This window comes from Rhinoderma darwinii, chromosome 3, assembly GCF_050947455.1.
Source record: "Rhinoderma darwinii isolate aRhiDar2 chromosome 3, aRhiDar2.hap1, whole genome shotgun sequence".
Taxonomy (NCBI): Eukaryota; Metazoa; Chordata; class Amphibia; order Anura; family Rhinodermatidae; genus Rhinoderma; species Rhinoderma darwinii.
The window spans coordinates 115,178,893-115,203,209 of NC_134689.1; the positions used below are offsets into that span (position 1 = coordinate 115,178,893).

At 41.0% G+C, this 24,317-nt stretch overlaps 1 protein-coding gene across 1 annotated transcript in view; it reads right to left on the reverse strand.

Annotated features, from left to right (window-relative positions):
• Positions 1-24,317, reverse strand: part of SH3TC2 (SH3 domain and tetratricopeptide repeats 2) — an 86,671-nt gene that overhangs the window by 57,676 nt on the left and 4,678 nt on the right. The window contains exons 2-3 of the mRNA XM_075856588.1: positions 6,483-6,610; positions 1,443-1,548 (exon numbers count right to left, since the gene is read on the reverse strand). Of these exons, the coding sequence (XP_075712703.1) occupies positions 1,443-1,548; positions 6,483-6,610 (234 nt within the window). The remainder of the gene's footprint in view (positions 1-1,442; positions 1,549-6,482; positions 6,611-24,317) is intronic.

Here is a 24,317-nt window from a genome sequence, read left to right on the forward strand (position 1 = left end):
ACAAAATATACAGCTTAAATATATTAAAAGATTACAAAAAGTGTCACAATCATAAGAACATTCTGTCCAAAATTATTACAAAATGCACAAATAAAGTACTATGCATTGTATAAATAATAGTACCATACAGTACTCAATTAACACCATACAGAGCTCAAATAAAAGGGCTGATCACATCACATTTTGTTTTACCTACGTTTGACGTGTATGCTGTGAAAAGCTTCCGACATAGGCTGTGACTGATGCAGTGGCATCCGTAACCCATAGACTATTAGGGTATACGTTTAACGTATATACAGTATCATGAACTCTCATGACCCATTCATGACGTAAAGGTTAAACAGATTCCATAATAGCCTATTGTGACGGATACCAATGTCAATGTTAGGCATCTGTTTAACATATACTTCACCTGTAGGCTATAATGGCATCCGTTTAACGGATACTTCATTAACAACTCATGACGTATGCGTTTAACTTATGCCTGTGATGGTTGCCTTACAGTGCCATCTGACAACCATAGGCTACTATGTTAAGGAAACATATACATTTAACGTATACTTTTTTTTTTACTGAACTCTGTGGGAGGGAATAGCATAGTCTATTACGCTATTCCATACTTTTTTTTGCGGTATACTTACGGATACTGGCCAGACAAAAAACAAAAGCACAATCTTTTAGCCTCCATTGGGCTAATGGAGCCCTATGGACACCTTTAGAGCACACATCAGGAGCTTTCTCAACATACACGCTAAACGTAAACAAAACATGTGACTTGAACAGGGCCTAACACTACCATACAGTGCACAAATAACACCACTATACAGTGTATAAATAATACCATCATACAGTACACAAATAACACCCTTATGCAATGCTCAAATAATACCACCTTACCCAGGGGTGGACACAGAAAGCTGAGGGCCCCTGTGTAAGAACTGTATATGGGCCCCCTGATCTCCAATATTTCATCATAAATCTCCCTTATGTCTCTTTAACAAATCTATCAGTTATTCTTAGCCATACAATTCTTTAGCTCAGACATTTACATGCAATCTAATAGACAGAGGAAGGCTGTTTTAAGTTGACAGTGGGCCTGCTTACCTACTTGGCCCCAGTGCAGCTGCACAGGTTGCACCAATGATATGTCCACCCCTGACCCTACCATACCCCAGATAATGAGGGCTCAGGGCCATTTTGCTAATTTTGCCCTCCTTATAACCCAGCCCTGTTCAGAGGTGTGTATTGAATATTTCCAAATATGTTTTGTTATAAAATGAGAGCAAAATGTCAGTTTTTTATTACTGTGTGAATAGAATTTTATGAAAGGTGATTTTAATATGCTATGTCAATTGGGAATATAACTTAATCAACACCAACTTTAGGATTTATTGCTGAAGTCAGTTAAGTCATTTTATTCCACTTGCAAATGTTGGCATTACCAAGTGAGAGGTATGTAGTAAATTTCCAGATTTCCTCAATAGTCTTGAAGGTGACAATAAAGACATCATTTTGTGCTTGGATAGATACTAGCCGGGCAGACAGCTCCTAAAATAAAAAATAAATAAAAATGTTTCTAAAAATGAAAACCACACCGAAGTCACATTAAAAAGGCACAATAGTGATTTTTCAAATATCATTTTAAGTATTTTTAAAAAAAAATATAGCATTCATACAGCAGAATTTGGTAGAAAACCTTTATGGGTTTTTTGTCTTGGATTTTTTTCTTATTTGAATGGGGAGGTGATAGTTAAATAAACTAATAAAATAGCACAAATAAAGTCAAGCTCTCAGCAATTCAGTATAACCAAGAAAACTCAATGCAATGCTTATTCCCAAGGTATGCAGCTAGATACCACCGTTGGCAAATTCAGCTGGTAGACGGAGTGAGTGTGCAGCCCATCGAACACGATTTGAGATGCTGCAGCATTTGATTATTTATGGGATGTGGTGTCTCTTAAATGTTTTTAGGGGAATTTTTGTCATATATTTGATTGTCAATAAAGGCTATATATTTATGTTATGACTTGTGGTATGAATGTATGTAGGGCATGATTTGTAGGTCAATATTGTTGTTGGTTCATTCTTACCATACTTAATATTTTTTATTACAGAACAGTGTTTGTAGGTTTTATATATTTCAAAGGGTTGTGTGGTTTAGAAAAACACATCTTCTTATTCCCTGTTAGAGCATTCTGAGTATATAAAGGGGAGTCCCTCAAGTGTAATCTACCTCATTTAGCCAGGGCAAGGAACAGCTACAAAGAGTTTCTCTCTGGGGGACCTGGCACATATCTTCATTACATAGAGAGCAAGGACCATGTGATGCTTCATTTCTCCTGTGGTGGTGCTGCAGAGGAATTCATCACTTGCTGCGAGGTCCCTCCGCATATTATAGCTGATTGCTTTGATCAACCTATTTTAAGCAGCCCTTCTAACAAACAGGAACATTACAATGTGAAAAATTTCTTTAAATTATCTGCCACTTCCCTGCAAATCTGTCAGTAGAATGTAGGTTGTCATTGCCAAGAGCAGTACACAGATGACAAGCCATTTAAATGTTGTGAAACAGTCTATAGTCTGCCGATTTTACTTGTATACAATATAAGAAGATATTACTGTTGAACATGACAATATCTAAAATGAAAAATTGGTGTGGTCATTTAAAACACACCTGGTGAGGTCCTAAGGGTTAAGCTACAGACAAATGGATATGTTACTAACCATAACTAATTATAGGATAAAGAAAATTCAATATTGCCACTTTTGCCTAACCATAAAATCAGGCTATGATATGGTAAACTATAGGTGAGCCAAGGCTTCTTGATTATAAGTATAATTCCAGGCTTCCTAATATAAACCGTGCCTCTATGGACTCTGACCAATGATTTTTGGCTACATGCTGAGTTTTGTTGACCTTTACGTGTGACAGTATGGTATGCTGGGAAAGGCCAGTACTGTAACCCCTGCTCTGGTATTAGTGAGCAGAGAGGCTGCTGGGAGCGGTGGATATTCCTTTACAGCTTTGGTTGTTTTACCTTTGTCATGTAAAGACACTATTGCTGTTGAGATATTTAACAGTAAAGTGAAGTATTTTCCAATTCCACTTACGATTGTTGCTGGAAAAATATCCAGTAATCGTTTTATTGAATGCGTACAAATGTACAAAGATATACATTGGTTGTTTCTCGGATTCAAATGATTCCCTTGTAAAAGGGGTTGTCCATTTCCTGAAAATTAATGTTATGTTTTGTATAATTAAAGTATACAATTTTCCAATATGCTATCTTTATTCATTTTTCACAGTTTTCAAGATCTCTGCTTGTTGTCATTCAGTAGACACATTTACGGTTTATTTCCAATGGATACAATTCTGTCCATGGTCATGTGATGGTTACACAGGTGCACAGCTCATTACAGTATTTGTATCAAGGTGTATTTACACTGTGCGGTTTTGGCCGCACCGAAAAAACACATGCGTTTTTACTGCGATTTGCAAAATCATAGAAAATTGCAATAAAAACACATGCGTTTTTAGGTGCGGTTTTTGGCTTTTCTGCGAAACGTGCAGCAAAACAGCACCGATTAAATACCCCCTCAGAGCTGTGTTTTCTAACGAACCGTGCACCTGTGTGTCCATCACATGATCATGGACAGAATTTTATCCTCTTGAAACAAGCAATGAATGTTCCTATTGAATAACAACAAGCAGAGATCTTGAAATTAGTGAGGAATTAATACAGATAGTATATTGGAAAATTGTACACATTTTATCTATATAAAAAAATAACATTGATTTGCTGAAACCGGACAATCCTTTTTATTGGAAATTTTTAAATAAGTGGTTAATTTTGCATTTTGGAAATGAAAGTCCACAGAGTTTAAAGTTTAGCTAAAAGTCTTCAAGGAAAGCTCTGAGACACATCAGAGGACAGAACTATGGGGGGCACCCTAAGGACATACCCAGACGTGGCAGATTTTTTCCGCCACTATCCGCATCAATGCCGCACAGAATCTGCGTTGCAGATTCTGTTGTGGCTTTGCCTAAAATGGGCATTAAATTGATGCGGACTAGACGTTGCGTATTGAGGGGAAGAGGGCTTCCCTTCTCTCTATAAGTTCAGGATAGAGAGAAGGGACAGTCCTTTCCCTAGTAAAAGTAACAGAAATTCATACTTACCCAGCCGTTGTCTTGGTGACGCGTCCCTCTTTCGCCATCCAGCCCAACCTCCCTGGATGACGCGGCAGTCCATGTGACCGCTGCAGCCTGTGATTGGCTGTAGCCGTCACTTGGACTGAAACGTCATCCTGGGAGGCCGGACTGGAGGAAGAAGCAGGGAGTTCTGGGTAAGTAGGAACTTCTATTTTTTTTACAGGTTGATGTATCTTGTGATCGGAAGTCACTGTCCAGAGTGCTGAAACAGTTACTGCCGATCGCTTAACTCTTTCAGCACCCTGGACAGTGACTATTTACTGACGTCGCCTAGCAACGCTCCCGTAATTATGGGTGCACACACGTAGTCACCCGTAATTACGGGAGCCCCATTGACTTCCTCAGTCTGGCTGTAGACCTAGAAATACATAGGTCCAGCCAGAATGAAGAAATGTCATGTTAGTAAAACCAATACGCTCTGCAGCACACATAACATCTGCGGACTTCATTGCAGAATTTTGACTCTCCATTGAAGTCAATGGAGAAATTCCGCAATGAGTCCGCAACAAGTCCGCTACATGTCCGCAACAACCATTGTATGCTGCGGACACCAAATTCCGCGCCGCAGCCTATGCTACGCAGCGGAATTGTCCGCAACGTGTAAACGAACACAACTAAAAAGCTGTGGAAGGCAATGGAGAAATGTGTACGCTGCGGATTTCCGCTGCGGACTGTCCGCAGCGGAATTCCAGAGCAATTCCGCTACGTGTGGTCATGCCCTAAGACTGGCTTCCCGCAGTGCAGATTTGTTGCAGATTTTGCCAGCATTTTGTAAGCCAAATCCAGAATTGGATGCAGGAGAGGAGAGCTATAAGGCCTTCCTTTATATATTTCTTATGTTTAGGTTCCTTTGCTGGTTTTGGCTTAAAAAACGCATTCAAAATCGACAGCAAATCTGCACTGTGTGAACCCAGCCTAAGCATAGGCACAAGCACTACAGTTCCATTGAACATCAGAACTGCTGTTTAGCCTAAGGGGTGCCACCCATCTAATTTTCGCAATTGGTTGGAATTTTAACTGATACCTAATTGTTAAGTCACATTGCCTGGAAACCGCTATAGCAGATATTATGTGAGTGCTATGACTGGTATTAAGTGGGTACTATGGATGAGGGCACTATAGTTTGCATTATATGTTGACAATTTTGTATGGGCACTACAGCTGGTGTCATATACACACAATGAATGGCATTATTTAGGCACTATGACTTGCACTATTGTACTGTATATGTGCTAAAACAGGCACTTTTATTCATTTACTACATCTAATGCTCTTTTATGTGCATTACTATTCTGTTCAGTTTGTACAAAAAACATGTATTAATTTTCTTACTTTCTTCACTTTATCCAATCACAGATTGTCCGAAGACTTACTGAACTCCCTAAACTCCTTGAGTTTCAGGCATTCAGATGCACAAATATCTGACATGTTGGCAGGGTCCTCTACGAGTCACGGTAAAATAACGGCATTACCTCATCTTGCGATGACCCCCTGTGTCATTGTGGAGCCCTAGGCTAAAACATTATGCAATGACATGAAGGCAGGTACTACATGGGCATTGTTGTATCCATTATATGGGCACTGTTGCAAAGACTATATGGGCACTGTAGCAGACATGATATAAACACTCTTATATGGTCTGTTATTTGTGTGTCAGCATTTACAAAACTAAAAATGCTTCTCAATCAAAAAAAAAGTGAATGTGTTTGGTAAGTAAGGCGGAGTTTGATTTTGTCTTCCATCTTTAAATTTTTGACAGTGGGGGGCATTTATTCTGACGGCTGATTTCCTTAGAAACTGCCATGCTTACCTAGAAATGATGTCATAACAATCCGGATGACAAATGACTGCCGTTTTACTTTCTTAATTGATATAACATGAAGTCAGGACTCTGCGCTGTGTCAAAGTAATGTTAGAAATGTCAGAATCAGGATGATAAGTGTTTCTGTATATATTTTATTATCCCATGCAGCGTTCATTGTAATCTGAAGGAAACTTTCCCTTTAAGTGACGACATATCTGCTCTCTATTTACAATGCAATTGTCTGTCTCTGCCGGATTCAGCTGGAATCCCCAAACCCAAAGTGTTTTCTGAAAACAGTAGCACACATCCTGCCTTTTTGTGTATTGTTGGATACAATGGTTGTATATGATACAGATCTGTACCATGTCATGTAAACCTAAAACATATATAACTGAAAACTTAGCTAGAGTTAAAATGATACAATCCAGAGACCATGAATTCTTCATTTCTACAATATAAGTCTACCTTGAATAGTAACAGCATTTCCTTGTTATCATTTTCAAGAGCCCAAAGAGTCTTCCTAGCTGCCTCCTGCAGAGGGACATTAGGGCCCAGGGTGGAACGTCGCAGGATGGAAAAGGACAAGGAGATTTCTGTAGAAAACAGGAAGGGCAGAAACAAGAAAGGAAACGAGCAGCGTTTACTTGGTTACTGTGCCGTAACAGACAAAATACCTGGAGAACAAATCAAATACAGACCGCACACAAGTATATCAATGCCATGCAATCTGCACACACAGGATCTTCCATAAGGAGTTCACTAGACCAAAGAACTTGCAATCTATTCTCTATATACTTTTCTAGAATACAGTACTAAAGTTAAAGGTGTTATCTGTACGTAAACTCCAAAAAAAGCTAAGGATAACTGTGCATTTGAAGCATAAATATATGCTCAGTAGCTTAATGTGGACGGGACTGCAAGAGTAAGGGCATGTTCAGACGTGGCGGAATTGCTTTGGAATTCCGCTGTGGACAGTCCGCAGTGGAAATCCGCAGCAGTCGTTTTTTCCATTGGTTTCTATACATTTTTAGGTAACTTAGTTCAGACGCTGCGGAAAAAAACCAGAAATGTCACACCGCAGCATGCACATTCTGTTGCGGATAAATAGCGGATTTTCACTGCAGATTTCAGCCTTGGCAATGCAAAAAACGGAGATCTGCGGCAAGTCTGCTGTGATATCCGCAATTTCTGAACTACCACTACTACTGCCACGTCTGAACATGCCCTAAGACTGACAGGCCTGCTGTAAGTTCAGGGTCCTGCTCCAAGGTCCTGGAACTGCATAGTAAAAATTTTACAGATCACACACATGTACCGAGTACCACATTTTCATAGAAGCTAGAAGACATGCAGCATTGAAGTTAATAAGACATTACATTACATTCAGTGTATGCTGCAGGAGACTTTTATCTCAGTATGGGAATGTCTGAGAGCTGTGGCAGTGCCTATGCATACTGTGTGCCACTAGGCATTGTAAGTGTTAATGTATGGACTGCTTGCACTATGTAGAAAGAGTATGGAACTATATATATATATATGACACTGTGATCTCTGTATGCTTGATTTATCTGAGAACTATATGCCACTATCTGGGCAGAGTATGTGAATTTAGTATGCACTATGTATCTGGACAATGATTTGCCCTTGTCTATACTAAAAATACACTTCTGGGCGCTGTGTGTATGTTGGTATTGTAGAGCATATACTGAGTACTATGTGCACTAAACTGAGCTGTATAGGTACTGTATGAAATATTTATCTGCACAACGTATGCACTGTTTACCTGCGGACTGTAAAACACTCTTAATTATGCAGTGGCAGAGTGGCATTACACCCTAGAGCACTGTTTTAGCACTATGGCAGTACATTCAGTATCTAGATGTGGGCTTCGGTTGGGAAGAGACAATTAGCTATGGGTTTGTAAGCAGCAAGAGCAGGGGCGTAGCTAAAGGCTCATGGGCCTTGGTGTAAGAATTCAGCTTGGGCCCCCCTACCCCTCTCCAACACCACCTCACCCCTGAATGCACCTATGCCCAGTCGCCTTGCCCAACAGCAACCATGGATGACCCCACACAGTATAATGCCCTCCATATCTGTCTCCACAGTATAATGCCCCCCATAGCTGCCCCCACACAGTATAATGCTCCCCATAGTTGCCCCCCACAGTATAATGCTCCCCATAGCTGCCCGCACACTGTATATTGCTACCCAAAGCTGCCCCTCCGCAGTATAATGCTCCCATAGCTGCCCCTTCACAGTATAATGCTCCCCATAGCTGCCTCCCCACAGTATAATGCTCCTATAACTGCCCTCCACACAGTATAATGCCCCCATAGCTGCCCATACACAGTATAATGCTCCATAGCTTCCCTTCACACAGTATAATGCCCCCATAGCTGCTCCTCCAAAGTATAATGCTCCCATAACTGCCCTCTACATAGTATAATGCCCCTATAGCTGCCCCTTCACAGTATAATTGCCCCCATAGCTGCCCCCACACAGTATAATGCTCCCATAGCTGCCATTACACAGTATAATGCCCCCATAGTAGCCCTCACAGTTAAATGCCCCCATAGCTGACCCACACAGTATAATCACCCCCATAGCTGACCCCACACAGTATAATACTCCCCATAGCTGCCTCCATACAGTATAATGCACCCCATAGCTGCCCCCATACAGTATAATGCCCCCATATCAGCCCCCCATACAGTATAATGCCCCCATACAGTTTAATGCTCCCCATATCAGCTTCCCATACAGTAAAATCTCCCATATCAGCTCCCCATACAGTATAATCAGCCCCGCCTTATATCAGCCCACCATACAGTTTAATGCCCCCATATGTGCATAATAGAAAAATAATAAAATTACTAACCTATCCCGTTCCTACGCTGGGTGGAGCATCCTTGTCCTCCTTTGCCCTGTGATATGAGTGACTCGGCGCGGACTGGCGCGATGGCGTCACTACATCGCGCCTATCTGCGTTGAGCCGCTCATGGCTCAGTGAATGCTGGAGGAAGGAGCTGTCAGCTCCTTGCTCCAGCATTGAATTCAACAGGAATTGGGACCTCGATAAGTGACTCGCGACCCCCCACAGTTTGTAGTGTATTGTATTGTGCAGTTTATGGTGGAGAGAGGAGGGGGGCTGTAATTTAACGGCCCTCTCCTCTCTCCACCACATACACAAACCGCACAATACAGTACATTATGGGCCCCCTCTGCAGCTCACCTGGACCTTCTGCGCACTGGCTGGAACGGCCCTCACATGACATCACGGTCACATGGTACTGAGTGTACCATGTGTCCGTGACATCTAAGGAGCGCAGCCCGAAACCAGGAAGTGCCATCAGAATGTATTTAATTATTAGTGCGCTTTGTGGCAACGGGGCCCCATGGGCTCCCCAGGCTTAGGAGCCCAGTCACAACTGCAACCGCTGCGACCCTTATAGCTATGCCACTGAGCAAGAGATAGAAGTTCAATAAAGTAAAGTTTGCCCCCCTTTGCCTATGGACAGGCATTGACATTTCTCTTAGATAACAGAAAACGAATGTTTGCTAACATTTCTTGAGGTAGCCCCAGAGTGAAGAAATGCACCAGATCTGGAACATGGTGTACAATTGGTAGGTTGTTGGGTTGTTTTTGTTTGTTTTTTCAATTAAACTTTTTTTTTGCTAGACAACCACCTTAGTTATATATATGTTCAGATAGTTCAGATATATGGCTGCAAGCAATATACACTTATAACTCATGTATAATAGTTTCCAAGCTGCATCATGTCATTGTTACTAGGGAAACAGATATACTATAAAAGAAAGACGTCCTTTGTATCTCATATATTTAAATTTATAGGGAAAGTCTACTTTTGTTCATCATATAAAATGTTGCACAAAATATATATTTTATTTTACTGATCATTATTAGTTACATGATATATTTTTCTCTAAAGTTAAATTCAGAGTTCTGCTGATTTTCAGTTGCCAGAGAGCGGTGCATGCATTAGAAGGCTGGGTTCACACAGATTTTTTTGCAGGAATTTTAAGCCAGATTTTACTCTGCCTGCACGCGTTTTATTTATATATATATATATATATATATATATATATATATATATATATATATATATATATATATATATGTGTATAGCTTTTCTAACCTCTGCCAGTTAGCTGATAATACTAAAAGACTAAAAGAAGCTGCAATTGGCCACTGCAATTAGAATGTAGTATTAAGCAGCACCAATTTTAAAAAATAGGCAACCGGATAATACGCGATCATATCGAGTCCATCAGCGGGAATGAAGCTCTTTGCAGTGGCTGTCTGCTCCGGCTTATAAAGCAAGATCCTGCGCAAAAAAAAAAATCTATGATGTCAATATGCCCTAATCTATCATATAGAAAGAGGATGTCTCAAAAGGTTGTCCCAATATTATCTAATCTTCTATATAAGGCTGGGTTTAGCTAATTTTACTACATTACTACTCCAATCAAATTGATGACCAGATTATTTATTATTATACATTTTGCTTGGATATGAATGGAAATGTTTATTCTCATGTTAGTAAAATATGCTTAAAATTTCCAGAATGTAATTTCCAATCACCATTTACACTCTACTTTCCTAACAAGAACAGTGATGGAATCAGGAACCTTTTTACGCAGGTCTGATCATATTTGAAAAGTAGGTAAAGAAATATAGTTTTTGAAATTTTTGCGTTCACGTAACTCAAAATCGAAGGTATGGCCTGGGCAAGTAATAGACTCCGTAACAGAAACGCAGCACCTGTGACACAGTGTGCATTTACACTGGAATGAGCCACATCACCTAAATTCCCTGTGCATTAACTCCCATGACAAACAGTGCAGCACCTCAAGCAGTATTGTGCATTCACACTTACAAGGGACTGTATATTTAAACAAAAGTGTGCATTTACACTAGATGAATATAATATATTAAGTGTGCATTCACACTAAGTGAATATGGTATATTAAGTGTGCATTCACACTAGTCAGCAATATCTACAACACAGAGTACTTTGTCGCTAAGATGAGCATCAGCACATGCAGGTAGTGTGCATTCACACTCCTCAATTCAGCGTAACACCTATAGTAATAATAATAATCGTTATTTATATAGCGCCAACATATTACGCAGCACTTTGCAATTTAGAGGAAACATGAAATAAACAATATCAGACATTACATAGTGACAAAGTTCATTTACAATTCAAACTAGAGGAGTGAGGACCCTGCTTGCAAGAGTTTACATTCTATGAGGAAAAAAGGGAGACACAAAGTGTAACAGTGTTTGTTCTGTACAATAGTCCTATCAATTTTTATACACATGGGGTGGTAACATAAAGCTGCATTAGTCGTCACCAGCCGGTATCCGTGTATGACGGAAATGAAGAGTAGTGTGAGGGAATCTTATTCTGATGACTAATATAAACGGGGGCTATGGAAAGGAGTCAGATTAGGGAATGTTATAGGCCTGTCTAAATAGATGTGTTTTCAGGCACGTTTAAAACTGGGGATATTGGGAATTAATCTGATTGTCTGGGGTAGCACATTCCAGAGGACTGGTGCAGCACGAGAAAACCCTTGGCGACGGGAGTGAGAGGTTCGGATTATGGAGGATTTTAATCTAGGGTCGTTGGCAGAAAGTAGAGCCCGAGTAGGGTGGTGGACAGAGATGAGGGAGGAGATGTAAGGAGGTGCAGCACTGTGGAGAGCTTTGTGGGTGAGAGTAATAAGTTTGAATTTAATTCTGAAGGGTATGGGAAACCAGTGCAGTGGGTAGAGGCGTTGGTGTAGCGGTTGGTCAGAAAGATGAGCCTGGCTGCTGCATTGAGGATGGTTGGAGAGAGGAGAGTTTAGTGAGGGGAAGACCGACTAGTAATGAGTTACAGTAGTCAAGACGAGAATGAATCAGAGCAACAATGAGTGTTTTGGCTGTTTCCTCAGTAAGAAAAGGGCGGATTCTGGAGATGTTTTTGAGGTGAAAATGACAGGAGCGTGAAAGTGATCGAATGTGAGGAGTAAAGGAAAGATCTGAGTCAAAAATAACCCAGAGACGGCGGGCGTGCTGCTTAGGAGTTATGATAGTGCCACACACTGAGATGGAGATATCCGGTTTAGGGAGGTTAGTAGATGGTGGGAACACAAGGAGCTCAGTTTTAGAAAGATTCAGTTTCAGATAGAGAGAGGACATGATGTTAGAGACAGCGGACAGACAATCACTGGTGTTTTGTATTAGAGCAGGGGTGATGTCAACGGAAGAGGCATATAATTGGGTGTCATCAGCGTAGAGTTGCTACTGGAAGCCAAATCTGATGATAGTTTGTCCAATAGGGGCTGTGTAGAGAGAAAAGAGGAGCAGACCTAGGACTGATCCCTGAGGAACCCCGATAGCAAGTGGATAAGGAGAAGAAGTAGAACCAGAAAATGACACATTGAACGAGTGGTCAGAGAGATAGGCGTAAATCCAAGAGAAAGCAGCGTCCTTGAGGCCAATAGAGTGGAGCATGTTAAGTAGGAGTTTGTGGTCTACAGTGTCAAAGGCTGCAGAGAGATCCAGAAGAATCAGGAGAGAGTATTTACCGTCTGATTTAGCTGCCAAGAGATCATTTGAGACTTTAGTAAGGGCAGTTTCTGTGGAGTGTAGAGTGCGGAAACCAGATTGTAAGGGGTCTAGAATGGAGTTAGCAGAGAGATAGCGGATAAGGCGAGAGTAGACTAAGTGTTCCAGGAGTTTGGAGATGAAGGGCAGATTAGAAACTGGTCGGTAGTTAGCAGCGCTGGATGGGTCAAGAGTTGTTTTTTTCAGTAATGGGTTTATAATGGCATGTTTAAAAGAGGAGGGAAAGATACCAGAGGAAAGAGAGGTTAAATATTTTAGTCAGGTGACTAGTGACAGCTGGGGAGAGGGACTGGACGAGGTTTGAGGGGATAGGATCACTAGGACAGGTAGTGGGACAAGAATAAGAAAGGAGCCTAGAGACTTCTTCTGTTATTGGGTCAAATGCTGAAAGTGAAGAAGAGGGAAGGGGATCGATGTTACTCGGGGACTGGGAGATAATATCATGCCGGATGTTGTGCATTCACACCTGATAAATATTGCCCACCTGATAACAAGAGTGTGCATTCACACTGAACAAAGATTAAACGCCAAACGCCTTTCCACGCCCTTATTTTGTATAGAACGTTTCTTCAGAGGCATATATATTGAGACAGGAAAGATTAGCACATCAGTTTTTTGTGCAGTATTGTCTTTCCGCCCTGTGTCTGCTAGAGATTTTCTCCTAACAGCACGGTTCTGGTATCTGACCGCAGCGATGCAATAGAAAGCCAACTATTTAAGCTTTTAGCCCTGCCCTTTGGGAGGCTGGACAATTACCTCAAACACCCAATCAGAGCGCGCCACGTCATCAGACAACCCGCCCATTCATAAGCTCATCCAAATACCTCCTCCCCGGGCATTTTAAACGACACTTACTGTAATGACAGGGATAGGGAAACCGACAAGTGAGCCCTAATCTACCCGCCACTCAGTCCCTGCCTACTTGCAACGACCCGCTCTAGGCGACGGGGTACAACTGGGCGACGGTCCCTACACTCAGTAAGTGCACAACAGACAAACAGACAAGGAAACACAGAACAAAGGGAAGCGGGGCAGTTGCCCACGGCAACACCGTGAGCAACAAGAGTAGTAAACGAGCCGAGTCAAACCAGGAGAGTACGAGGTGCCAAACGCAGAGCAGGAGAATAGTGAACAAGCCGAGTCAAACCAGGAGTGTACGAGGTACCAAACGCAGAGCAGAAGAGTAGTCAGTAAGCCAGGGTCAATACGAAGCAGGGACAAGTTGTTCAAGAAGATGCAGCAGGGCCAGGAAACCAACAGAGAAGAGAATCACAAGCAATGAGGAACAGGAAAGGCAGGTATAAATAGACGGAGGGCGGGAGTGGTGGAAGATGGAGTCAGTCTCACAGACATAGAAGCAGGTGCAGACTGATTACCTATGGGCGTGGATACAGAAGCTGTGCCTGGCAGATCCTTAACACTTACTGTCATATAGCTATGGGAATCACCAAGCGGCCATAATTCCTAATAATGGTGTATATATAGGAGAAGCGTAGTGATATCGATGAGAGGTTATAAAGAGACAATTGATTCTATCAGCGAAAACAAAACTATGTATAAGCCAGTAGGATGTACAGATGATACAAATAAAGAATCGCCACGGATCCATACACATAAACTACCATCTCCAAATGTCAGCTCCACCTTATAAGAAACAGGAGATGTTGTCATTGAGACCTCCAGGTTTAACAGTCTGTAACAGAAATATCCACCTTGCTTCCCGCTGGAGTAAATGTTTATCCCAGTTACCCCTTCTAGGATGAGGACGTACCCGTTCAATCCCCTGGAATCTCAAATGGTCAGAGTTGCCCTGACGACATTCCCAGATATGGCGTGCGATCGGAGTATCAGCTCATTTAGCCGTGTCGTTGATGTGATCTCTAAAACGTCTGCGAAATTCTCAAATGGTTTTACCCACATATTGGACACCGCAGCTGCATGTCATCAAATATATAACACCTTGGGTACAGTTGATGAAGTTATAATTCTTGTAAGAGCGACCTGTTGTGGTACTACAATATGATTTACTTGTTAAAATTGACCTACACGCTTTACAGGTACCACAGCTATATGTACCAATGGGGGGGCTTAGGCATCCAGGTTGCCCGAGTGGCTGGTTTCATATGGCTCTGAACCAATTTGTCTTTTAAATTATGTCCTCTACGGTATTCTCCTATATATACGCCATTATTAGGAATTATAGCCGCTTGGTGATTCCCATAGCTATATGACAGTAAGTGTCGTTTAAAATGCCCGGAGAGGAGTTATCTGGATAAGCTCATGAATGGGCGAGGCGTTTGAGGTAGTCGTCCAGCCTCCCAAAGGGCAGGGCTAAAAGCTTAAATAGTTGGCTTTCTATTGCATCGCTGCGGTCAGATACCAGAACCGCGCTGTTAGTAGAAAAGCTCAAGCAGAAACAGGGCGGAATGACAATACTGCACAAAAAACCGATGTGCTAATCTGCCCTGTCTCAATATACATGTCTCTGAAGAAACGTGCTATATAAAATAAGGACGTGGAAACGCGTTAGACGTTTAATCTTTGTTCAGTGTGAATGCACACTCTTGTTATCAGGTGGGCAATATTTATCAGGTGTGAATGCACACTATCAATATAGGTGTTACGCTGAATTGAGGAGTGGGCTGATGCTCATCTCAGCGACAAAGTACTCAGTGTTGTAGATATTGCTGACTAGTGTGAATGCACACTTAATATATTATATTCATCTAGTGTAAATGCACACTTTTGTTTAAATATACAGTCCCTTGTTAGTGTGAGTGCATAATACTGCTTGAGGTGCTGCACAGTTTGTCATGGGAGTTAATGCACAGGGAATTTAGGTGCTGTGGTGAATGCACACTGTGTCGCAGGTGCTGCGTTTCTATTAGGCCTCATGCACACGACCGTAGTGTTTTTCTGGTCCGCAAATTCCAGGACCGTGTTCCGTGAAATGTCATCCGCAGTTCATCCGTATGTCCTCCGCAGTTCATCCGTATGTAATCCGCAAAATGCGGATGAAAAATAAAAAGCCTAGGTAAAACATGATGACGACAGAACTCATTCCCGGTCGTCGCCTAGCAACACTTCCGCAAATCCGCAAAACTGCGGATGACACACGGCGGTGTATCCGCAATTTCCACGGGCCCATTGATTTCTATTGGCATGTCCGCACCGCATTTGCGGCCCATAATAGGACATGTCCGTAGTTTCTGCGGCACGGATGTGCGGACATGCGGAGAGCCATGAAAACACGGATAGTGTGTATGGGCCCATAGAAATGAATGGGTCCGCAATTTACCCGTGGATTTGCGGTTGAATTGCGGACGCAAAAACACGGTCGTGTGCATGAGGCCTTAGGGCTTATTCAGACGAACGTGATATACGTCCGTGCAACGCGCGTGATTTTCACGCGCCTCGCATAGACCTATGTTAGTCTATGGGGCCGTGCAGACTGTCCATGAGTTTCATGCAGCATGTGTTCGCTGCGTAAAACTCACGACATGTCCGATATTTGTGTGTTGTTCGCGCATCACGCACCCATTGAAGTCAATGGGTGCGTGAAAATCACACGCAGTACACGGAAGCACTTCCGTGGGACGCGCGTGATTCGCGCAACAGCAGTAAAAACTATGAATGAAAACAGAAAAACACCACGTGCTTTTCTGTTTACAAACATATAAACAGAGTGTCATAATGATGGCGGCTGCGCGAAAGTCACGCAGCCACGCAAAACGCATACGCTCGTATAAATCCGGCCTCACTGAGTGTTCACACACACTTTGCGGCTAAGTATCAGATCTTTACTCGGTGTGAATGCACACTTTGCTATTTAGTTCAGGTAGGGACAGAATTGATATGTTTTAACTGGATATTTGGAGTAGCTCTATAATAATTTTAATCAATATATTGGCACCCTTATCTAGTCTTACCTATCTGGTTAGCCTGGTATCTATAGAAATTATTGGCCTGAGTAGGCCATTTTAAAGATTTAATTTAAAAAAATTAAAATTTTAAGCGTTCTTGTCCAGGCGATACCTTCTGATCATATTTGATCATTGTGTCCACTTATACAAAGTTATTATTGCTAAAATTCTTCATCTCATTGCAAAAACAATTACTACATGTAAACGTGGCCTAAAGAATGCCCTTTTTTTAATAAAATTTGTTATCATTTTCCTTTCATATTGTACATAAGACATAGCACATATATTTTGTGTTTATTACTAGCATTTATTAATAGTGTCAAATTTAGAAGGGTCAGTAATAAGTAGTACACAGAAGACGTTTTTTTTAAGATAAATAAAGATTCTGACTTATTTAGTAGATAGATTCATCTCGATATATCTTTATCTGGATAATTTGGCAATTGGTGTCCAGTCACTTACCTTAAGTCCATGAAAAGTAGAGTTGTTTCTGCATAACATGGGTACTAGACCTACATTCATTAAATACATTTCCTTACATGCCCATAAATTAAAATGAGGTTTCACTAATTTTTTTAATCAAAGTTTACATTACTGTTGCTTACATTTTACAATGTTTAAGCAACACAGAGCCTTCAAAGACTCTTTTGAAGAACATGTCTGGTTCTATACCAGATATTACCAGTGATATATCCTTCTCCCACTCCCAGGGAGATAGTTTCCTTCCCCAGTGGGGTCTCCTCAGCCACAGAGACTAGCTCTGATTCCTCCAGGTCATCTATGGAGACAGAAAGTATGGATACTCTTCATACAAACTGAAATAAGTAGCCAGTTTTACAAAATATAAGTCTGAATGTAAGTATGATATCTGAAGATCTATCAAAGAAGGTGATCATATAAACTATACATTTTCTACTAATATATTAAATTACATTTAGATGTTATTTTATTTGCTTATTCATCTCATTTTTATCCTCGACCAATGGTTCATCTCTTATTGGCCATCTTTACAAATACAGGGGAATAGAAAAAGTCAACCAATATTTAAAAAGTATAGAAGGCTATTCAAAGGTAACCCATAGAATAGCCTACAAATGAAAGTAATTCTGTCACCATATATTTCCCAGTTCATTTTGTGTTTAAAGTAAAGTTACTGGGGAAGTGGGAGCAAGACTATTCTTCATAAGTCAACAGCCGTCAATGAGCTCAAGGTGCTCCGCTGTTGCACAGCAGAAGATGCTCCTTCCCACTGCTCCACATACTTTATTAAAAACACGCGCTCGGACAAGCAAGTTGCTCCCTTGCAGCGCTCCACATACTTGAAATTTAAGCAGGGACTAAAAGATTTCTCTCTTCCAGAGCTTCACTTACTTGACTTATGTGTTCCACAATTAATGAAGAAAAAAAAATCAGACACCATATAGTGCATGACAATCTCTTTTTAACAACCCTACAACCAGCCCTGTATCTTACATTGATCCAGAAATCTCCCTATTCATTGCTCTGCTAGATTTTCTTCAGACTGACAGCACAGGGGGCGTGTCTATTCTGCTGAAGCTCCTCCCCCTCCCTGTCATAGTTTGTATAGGCACATCGTTCTGTTTCATTGCCTCTGCCTCTTCTCTACATTACATGTATTTTTAGAGGGAGAGCCCAGCCCTATATAACTGAAAAAGACGGAGAGCCTGCAGCTTACACACCGTGAGAGGATGAGCAGTGGAGGGGAGAGAGCTCAATGCTGTATGTAAGCAGGGCTGTATGCAGGCTCTCTTCATCTAGATAAACTGCTGGCTCTTTTGTGTGTTTATTACTGTGTGAGTCTCTATTCACACTACAAGCTGTGTTTCTGAATACAAGCTCCTTCTCTACTTCTTTACTGACAAGCAGAGAAGGCATTTTCTATTGGCTGGTGGTAGTTGGAGAGTGGAACTGAGCATGTGCGTTCTTCGGCATTCAGCTCAGTAGGAGAACGTGCACATTATTATACAGATTGAACTCCAGGGGGTGCTATTATAATGAAGTAAAAGAATATCGCGCAACTGGAGCATTTTTTGTAATAAAACTAATTTATTTTTAATGCTGAATTATATTGCAATAACATTTAATACTGGGACAACCCACAACAGCCAAATTATTTCTGCTTATTGAAGACAAACAGGAAGTGTAGAATCTAAATGCTATACATGTTCAGATTAAGCATTTAAGCAGAAACTAAGAAACTTTCTGTACTTTATTTATAGATCTGACTTGTTTATGCAGCAGACCAAAAAAAATCCTGGAAAGAACCTGTTCTACCTTTGTTCTGTACGTCTTACATGGTGCTAGTTCTTGACTGCCTGCACGTCATTTCCAGAAAAATAAACGGAAACTATTTTTTACGCTCTGACCCGGAATTATCGCAGTCTGTCAGGCTCAAAGACAACAAAAGTTCCTATGTTCTACCTTGTAAAGTCACAAAAAGTTCATTATGAAATGGCTTTTTTTATTTTTTAAAACCCTTTTCTGCCCAACCTGCAAAGACTCAGGGTTTTCAGGTGTTTTGTACAGTAAACATCTGGTCAGAAATTTACAAGCTTTGTTAGGATTATTTTATGTACTGCTTTGTTGGAGTTTAGGGTGAGATATGAAATACAAAAAATATCTGCACGTCTCTATATACAGGGGGTCCATGTCACAAAGTAGGAACCGGATTTTAGCCAAGTTGCTTAGGGTGGAAATTAGCACTAAGGTACAGAACTGAGTAGAATTTTGTACTGGGAAACTGAAAACATATTATTTGCAAGGTATAATGGGAAAAAAAATGTTTTTACGGCTTTCACCATGAGGTAAAAACTGCAAACTAACTTAATTTTGAGGGTCTGTACGATTACGAATAAAAACAAATTGAATTTTTTTTGTGATGTACTTTTACAAAGGAAAAAAAAAAAGTTTTTAAATTTGTTTTATCTCACCATGTTCTACGAGCCGTAACTCTTTTTTTTTTCCATCGATAGAGCCACCGTGGGCTTGTTTTTTTGCGGGCTAATCTGTAGTTTTTACTGGTAGCATTTTTGGGTACATACAACTTTTTGCTTATATTTTCTTGGGGAGATAAAGCCCCATGCACACGACCGTAAAAATCATCTGTAATTTCGGACCGTAATTACGGTCCGCAATTACGGACACATTGACTTCTATTGTCCACGGACACCTTCCTGTTTATTTACTGGAAGATGTCCAGGCTGTAGAAGTGTACTGCAAAAGATAGGACATGTCCTATCTTTTGCTTTTTACGTTCCGTGCTCCCACACTTTGTACAAAAATGCGGGAGGCTGTCCGTGGCCGTCGCGGCCCGTGATTATGGGCACGGCTGTGTGCATGAGGCCTAAGACAACTAAAGAACAGCAAGTCAGGCGTTTTTTTTTTTTGCTTTTTTTTACAGCGTTCATCCTGCTGGTTAAATAATGTTATATTATGATAGTTCTGACTTTTGATTGATGTGGCAATACCAATTATGTTTATTTTTTACAATATTTTAAGTGGAAAATGGCAAAGGTTTTTCTTTAACTTTTAATATTTTACATTTTGTTAGCCCCCCTAGGGCACTTGAACAAGCGATCGTTTGTTAGCTTGTAGAATACACTGCAATACCTATGTATTGCAGTATATTATCTTTTTTTATTTCTTGCAGGGCTTAATAGGAGCAGAAACATGTCAGACCTGGCTGCTATCACAACTACCGACACCCGGGGGGGGGGGGATCAGATAATGAAGGGTCACCCCTCTTTCTAACTGTTTATATCCTGTGGTCTTTATTGACCTTGATATCTAAGTAGTTAAACGGCCGGTATCGGAGTTATTTCCGATCCTAGCCATTACAGTGAACTGTCAGCTGTATGATACACCCGCCGAGTATGGAGTGAGCTCAGCCCGTGAGCCCACTTCATACTACCCCCCTGCCGACTTTAACATACAGTTATGTCAAATGTCAGGAAGCGGTTAAATCACCTGTGCAGCAGTAAGAAAATCCCAAGGACTTGGCCTATTGAGATTCTTTAGAACCATGTTTTGGTCATAGTGCGTTCTTCAAACGTGCAGCGGTCTTGCCGAGGCTTATTGCAACGTGATATGACCGCAACATGTGAATGGACACTTTTAGTATATAATACAGGGTGATGCAAAAAGGATGGTGCAAAAGTAAAGGCCTGTAGTTAAAGTAACATCAGTGGTAAATGGCCAGTGACTGAAAATCAAAGCTAAACAGCCTTAGGTGCCCGTAGCAACCAATCACAGCACAGCTTTAATTTTCAAGAGCCAAATTTGAAATGTGCTTACATGTGTGAAATAAGATGGCGACATCGAAGCAGGAAAAAGCGTAATTGCGTGTTGGAATTTGCAAGAACGGAGTCTGTTGTGACAGTACAGCGAAACTTTCAGAATAAATTGGTAAATGTGCTTTGCATAAAAACTGCATTTTGCGGAGGGTGAAGCAATTCGAAATCACTGTTTTTATGTCATGGGAAAAGTCCAGGTCCCCCAAAGACTTCGGAAGAGACAGTGAACAGGATTCGAGCCGTGTATGAGCATAGCAGTAGAAAGTCGACCAGGCTGACTAGTATGGAACTACATGTGCCACAAACCACGGTATGGCGTATCTTACGAAAACATCTGCGTTGTAAGCCATACAGATTACATCTTCTTCAGGAGCTGAAACCAGATGACAAAACGAAAATGACGTGTCTTCTGCATTGACTTGCAGGGCCGATTGGAAGACGACGAATTTGCTAGCAGGCTGGTGTTCAGCAATGGGGCTACTTTTCACCTCAGTGGGAAGGTGAACTCAACCAAAGAAAACTTGTTCTGTGCAATGAGCAGGCGCAAAGTCTACAGTCCTTTCTTTTTTGCCGAGGATACTGTCACTGGCCACTCATAGCTGGACATGTTAAAGGAATGGCTTATGCCACAGATAGAGGAAGATCTGCTAAACGTATTCTATTAGCAGGATGGTGCTCTTCCACATTTCCATTTGGATGTTACCGATACCTGAATGAAACTCTACAGGAACGTTGGATCGGCCGTGCCGGAAACAACGATTCATCAATATTGCGCTTTCCTCGACGTTCGGCAAATCTAACACCCTGTGACTTCTTTCCGTGGGGTTACATCAAGGACTGTGTGTATCTGCCCCCCCCCCCCCTCCAGCCACAGGATCTGAACGACCTGAGACAATGCATCACTGAAACAGTGGAGTCCATATCCGAGGATATGCTGGTACGCGTCTGGACAAAACTGGATTGCCACCTAGACATCTGCCATGTCACCAATGGAAACCACTTTGAACACTTGTAGTGTATAGATAAAACTTGTGTCTTTTCATGTTAATAAATTTTGCACAATACTTTTTGAATCACCATGTATATATATAATTAAATATAATAACAGGAGGACTGACTGGGCCAAACATTGAAAGCTCCCACCAATCTTATCCTAAACTAAAGATTTATTTTTCAAACCAAAAGGCAATTTTGTCTATCCTCTTAGTCATATTTGAGCCCTGCTTTATATTAGAGTGAACCTATCACACTGAGCATGTTGTCCTAATTGCAGGATGCATCTTTCTGAGCAGGAAGAGCTGAGCAGATATATATATATATATATATATATATATATATATATATATATATATATTTGTGCAAAAAAGAGTCAGGATAACTTGTAATTCATTCATTTAAATCCCTGCTCAATGTGGGCTAAAGAGTCCAGTCTCAGCCATCGATTGTGAATACAGAAATAGCTGCCAATCACTGATTAGGACCGCCCACTGGACTCTTATCCTGTATCTTTTCCCGCACAACTATAAATCAATCTGCTCAGCTCCTCCCGTTCTTTATCATGCAGTCTGTAGGTCAGACTGCATGTTTTGATGTGACAGGTTCCCTTTAAGACTAATAATGTACACAGTAAAAAAAAATTGAAAATACCACACATGCTTACCTGGTAACTACATCATGCATGCTTGAAAGAAGAATAAAGCACTGCATATTAATAACCATTCTTGGAATATTGCATTATTATTATGACACATTAAAATGAGTCCGGAGTTCAGATTTCACTTGGACTTTCCCTACTCTGAATAGATCCAGTTACGCTGAGGGCCTTCCTCAAACATTTCCCTAGTCTAGAGGCTGATAGTTATGTGTAAAATGTGTTAGGTAAGGTTAGAAGCAAGGTGTAGTTAGTTGTTTCATTATTGATATCTTCCATGTCACGAGTGAGGCAACACAACTAATTCAGGTGAATATGTTTTCATATTTGCTGACTGGTTTGCCAGCACTCTGGAAATACCACAACTAAGCGTATAATTGCTGTTGAGGTGCAGTCGGAAAACGTGTTCGATCCGCATCCAAAAACGATCAGCAAACCGCATCTTATTTTGCGGAAAGTACAAGCGGGTTTGCAATGTGTTTTTTTTTTATTGCTTTTGTACATATCTTTTGCAGTTCTCATGCGGTTTTGAATGCGATTTTGCATCACATTTGTTCAAAGTGGTTCTGCATCAGAAATTCAAACATGCTGTTTAGCCACTAGTGTGGTATAGCCCATGAAAATAATAGGAGGAAAGCCGCAGTTACCCACACAATTTGCATTGCGTCTTCTACCACCACATTCCAATAGTATATAATAAATAACCATTAATAGTTTCTAGTGTCTGTCTAGTGTCTTTACTGTCTTAGGCTAGATTCACACGACCAAGTGCAAACTCGGATGTGAATAACGGTCCGAGTTGCACCTGTGTGGGAGACCCGATTTTCACAGATCCTTCATAGACTTGAGCCTATTGAGGGATCCGTGAAAACGGAAGAAAATGGGACATATCCTGTTTTTCCACAGACCCTCCATGCGGTCCATTTAAAGAACGGTCGTGTGAATAAGCCCTTACTTTGTATGCTGGCACAACCACAACTAGCGTCTCTATTGGGTATTGTTCAGGACAGCTCAAACTGCCATAATGGTTCCTTACCACTAGATTGCCGCTGCCCTTATGGACAGAATAGTGTAGTATGCCTCTTATTCTGGTCTTTAAAATTGAAACAATGGTGAAAATTGCAATCCCTCACCACAAGTGCAATAGAGATAATCCTGCACAAAATATCAAATATAAATCACTGGCATAAGACTGCAGTTTCTTAAAACGTAACTTTTACTAAAGATTATTTTAAATATGTGTTACATAGTGTTTACACATTCAAATTTTCTTTGTCATAGTGGACATCCAATACAATTCAATATTCAAATATATCAATGACTGAACATCCCATTTTACTTTCTGGGGTTCTCCTTCCAGTCGTCATCATGAAAGCAATAAGAGCCTTTTTTTGGGGGTGATCAACCCCCCTACCCGTTCTGTTGTTAGTTGCATCTAGTATGACTCCTTGAATAAGGGGACTGGGGGAACCTCTCTTCTGTTAATTACTTCTTTTTCCTCCCAAATTATTTTGGTATTTAAACAGAATGGATTAAAATGGATCTATCATATCCATCATGGATCCTGTCAAAAACAGAACCAATAAAGTCATTGGGAACAGAGCCTAAATCTAAAGAGTACCCGATTCGCCATTACAAAATCTAACTCTAGGGCCTTATTTACACGAATGTGAAAATCACGCGCGTCGCACGGACTTATGTAAGTCAATGGGGCCATTCAGACATTCCGTGTTTTTCACGCAGCGTATGTCCGCTGCGTGAAACTCACTGCAT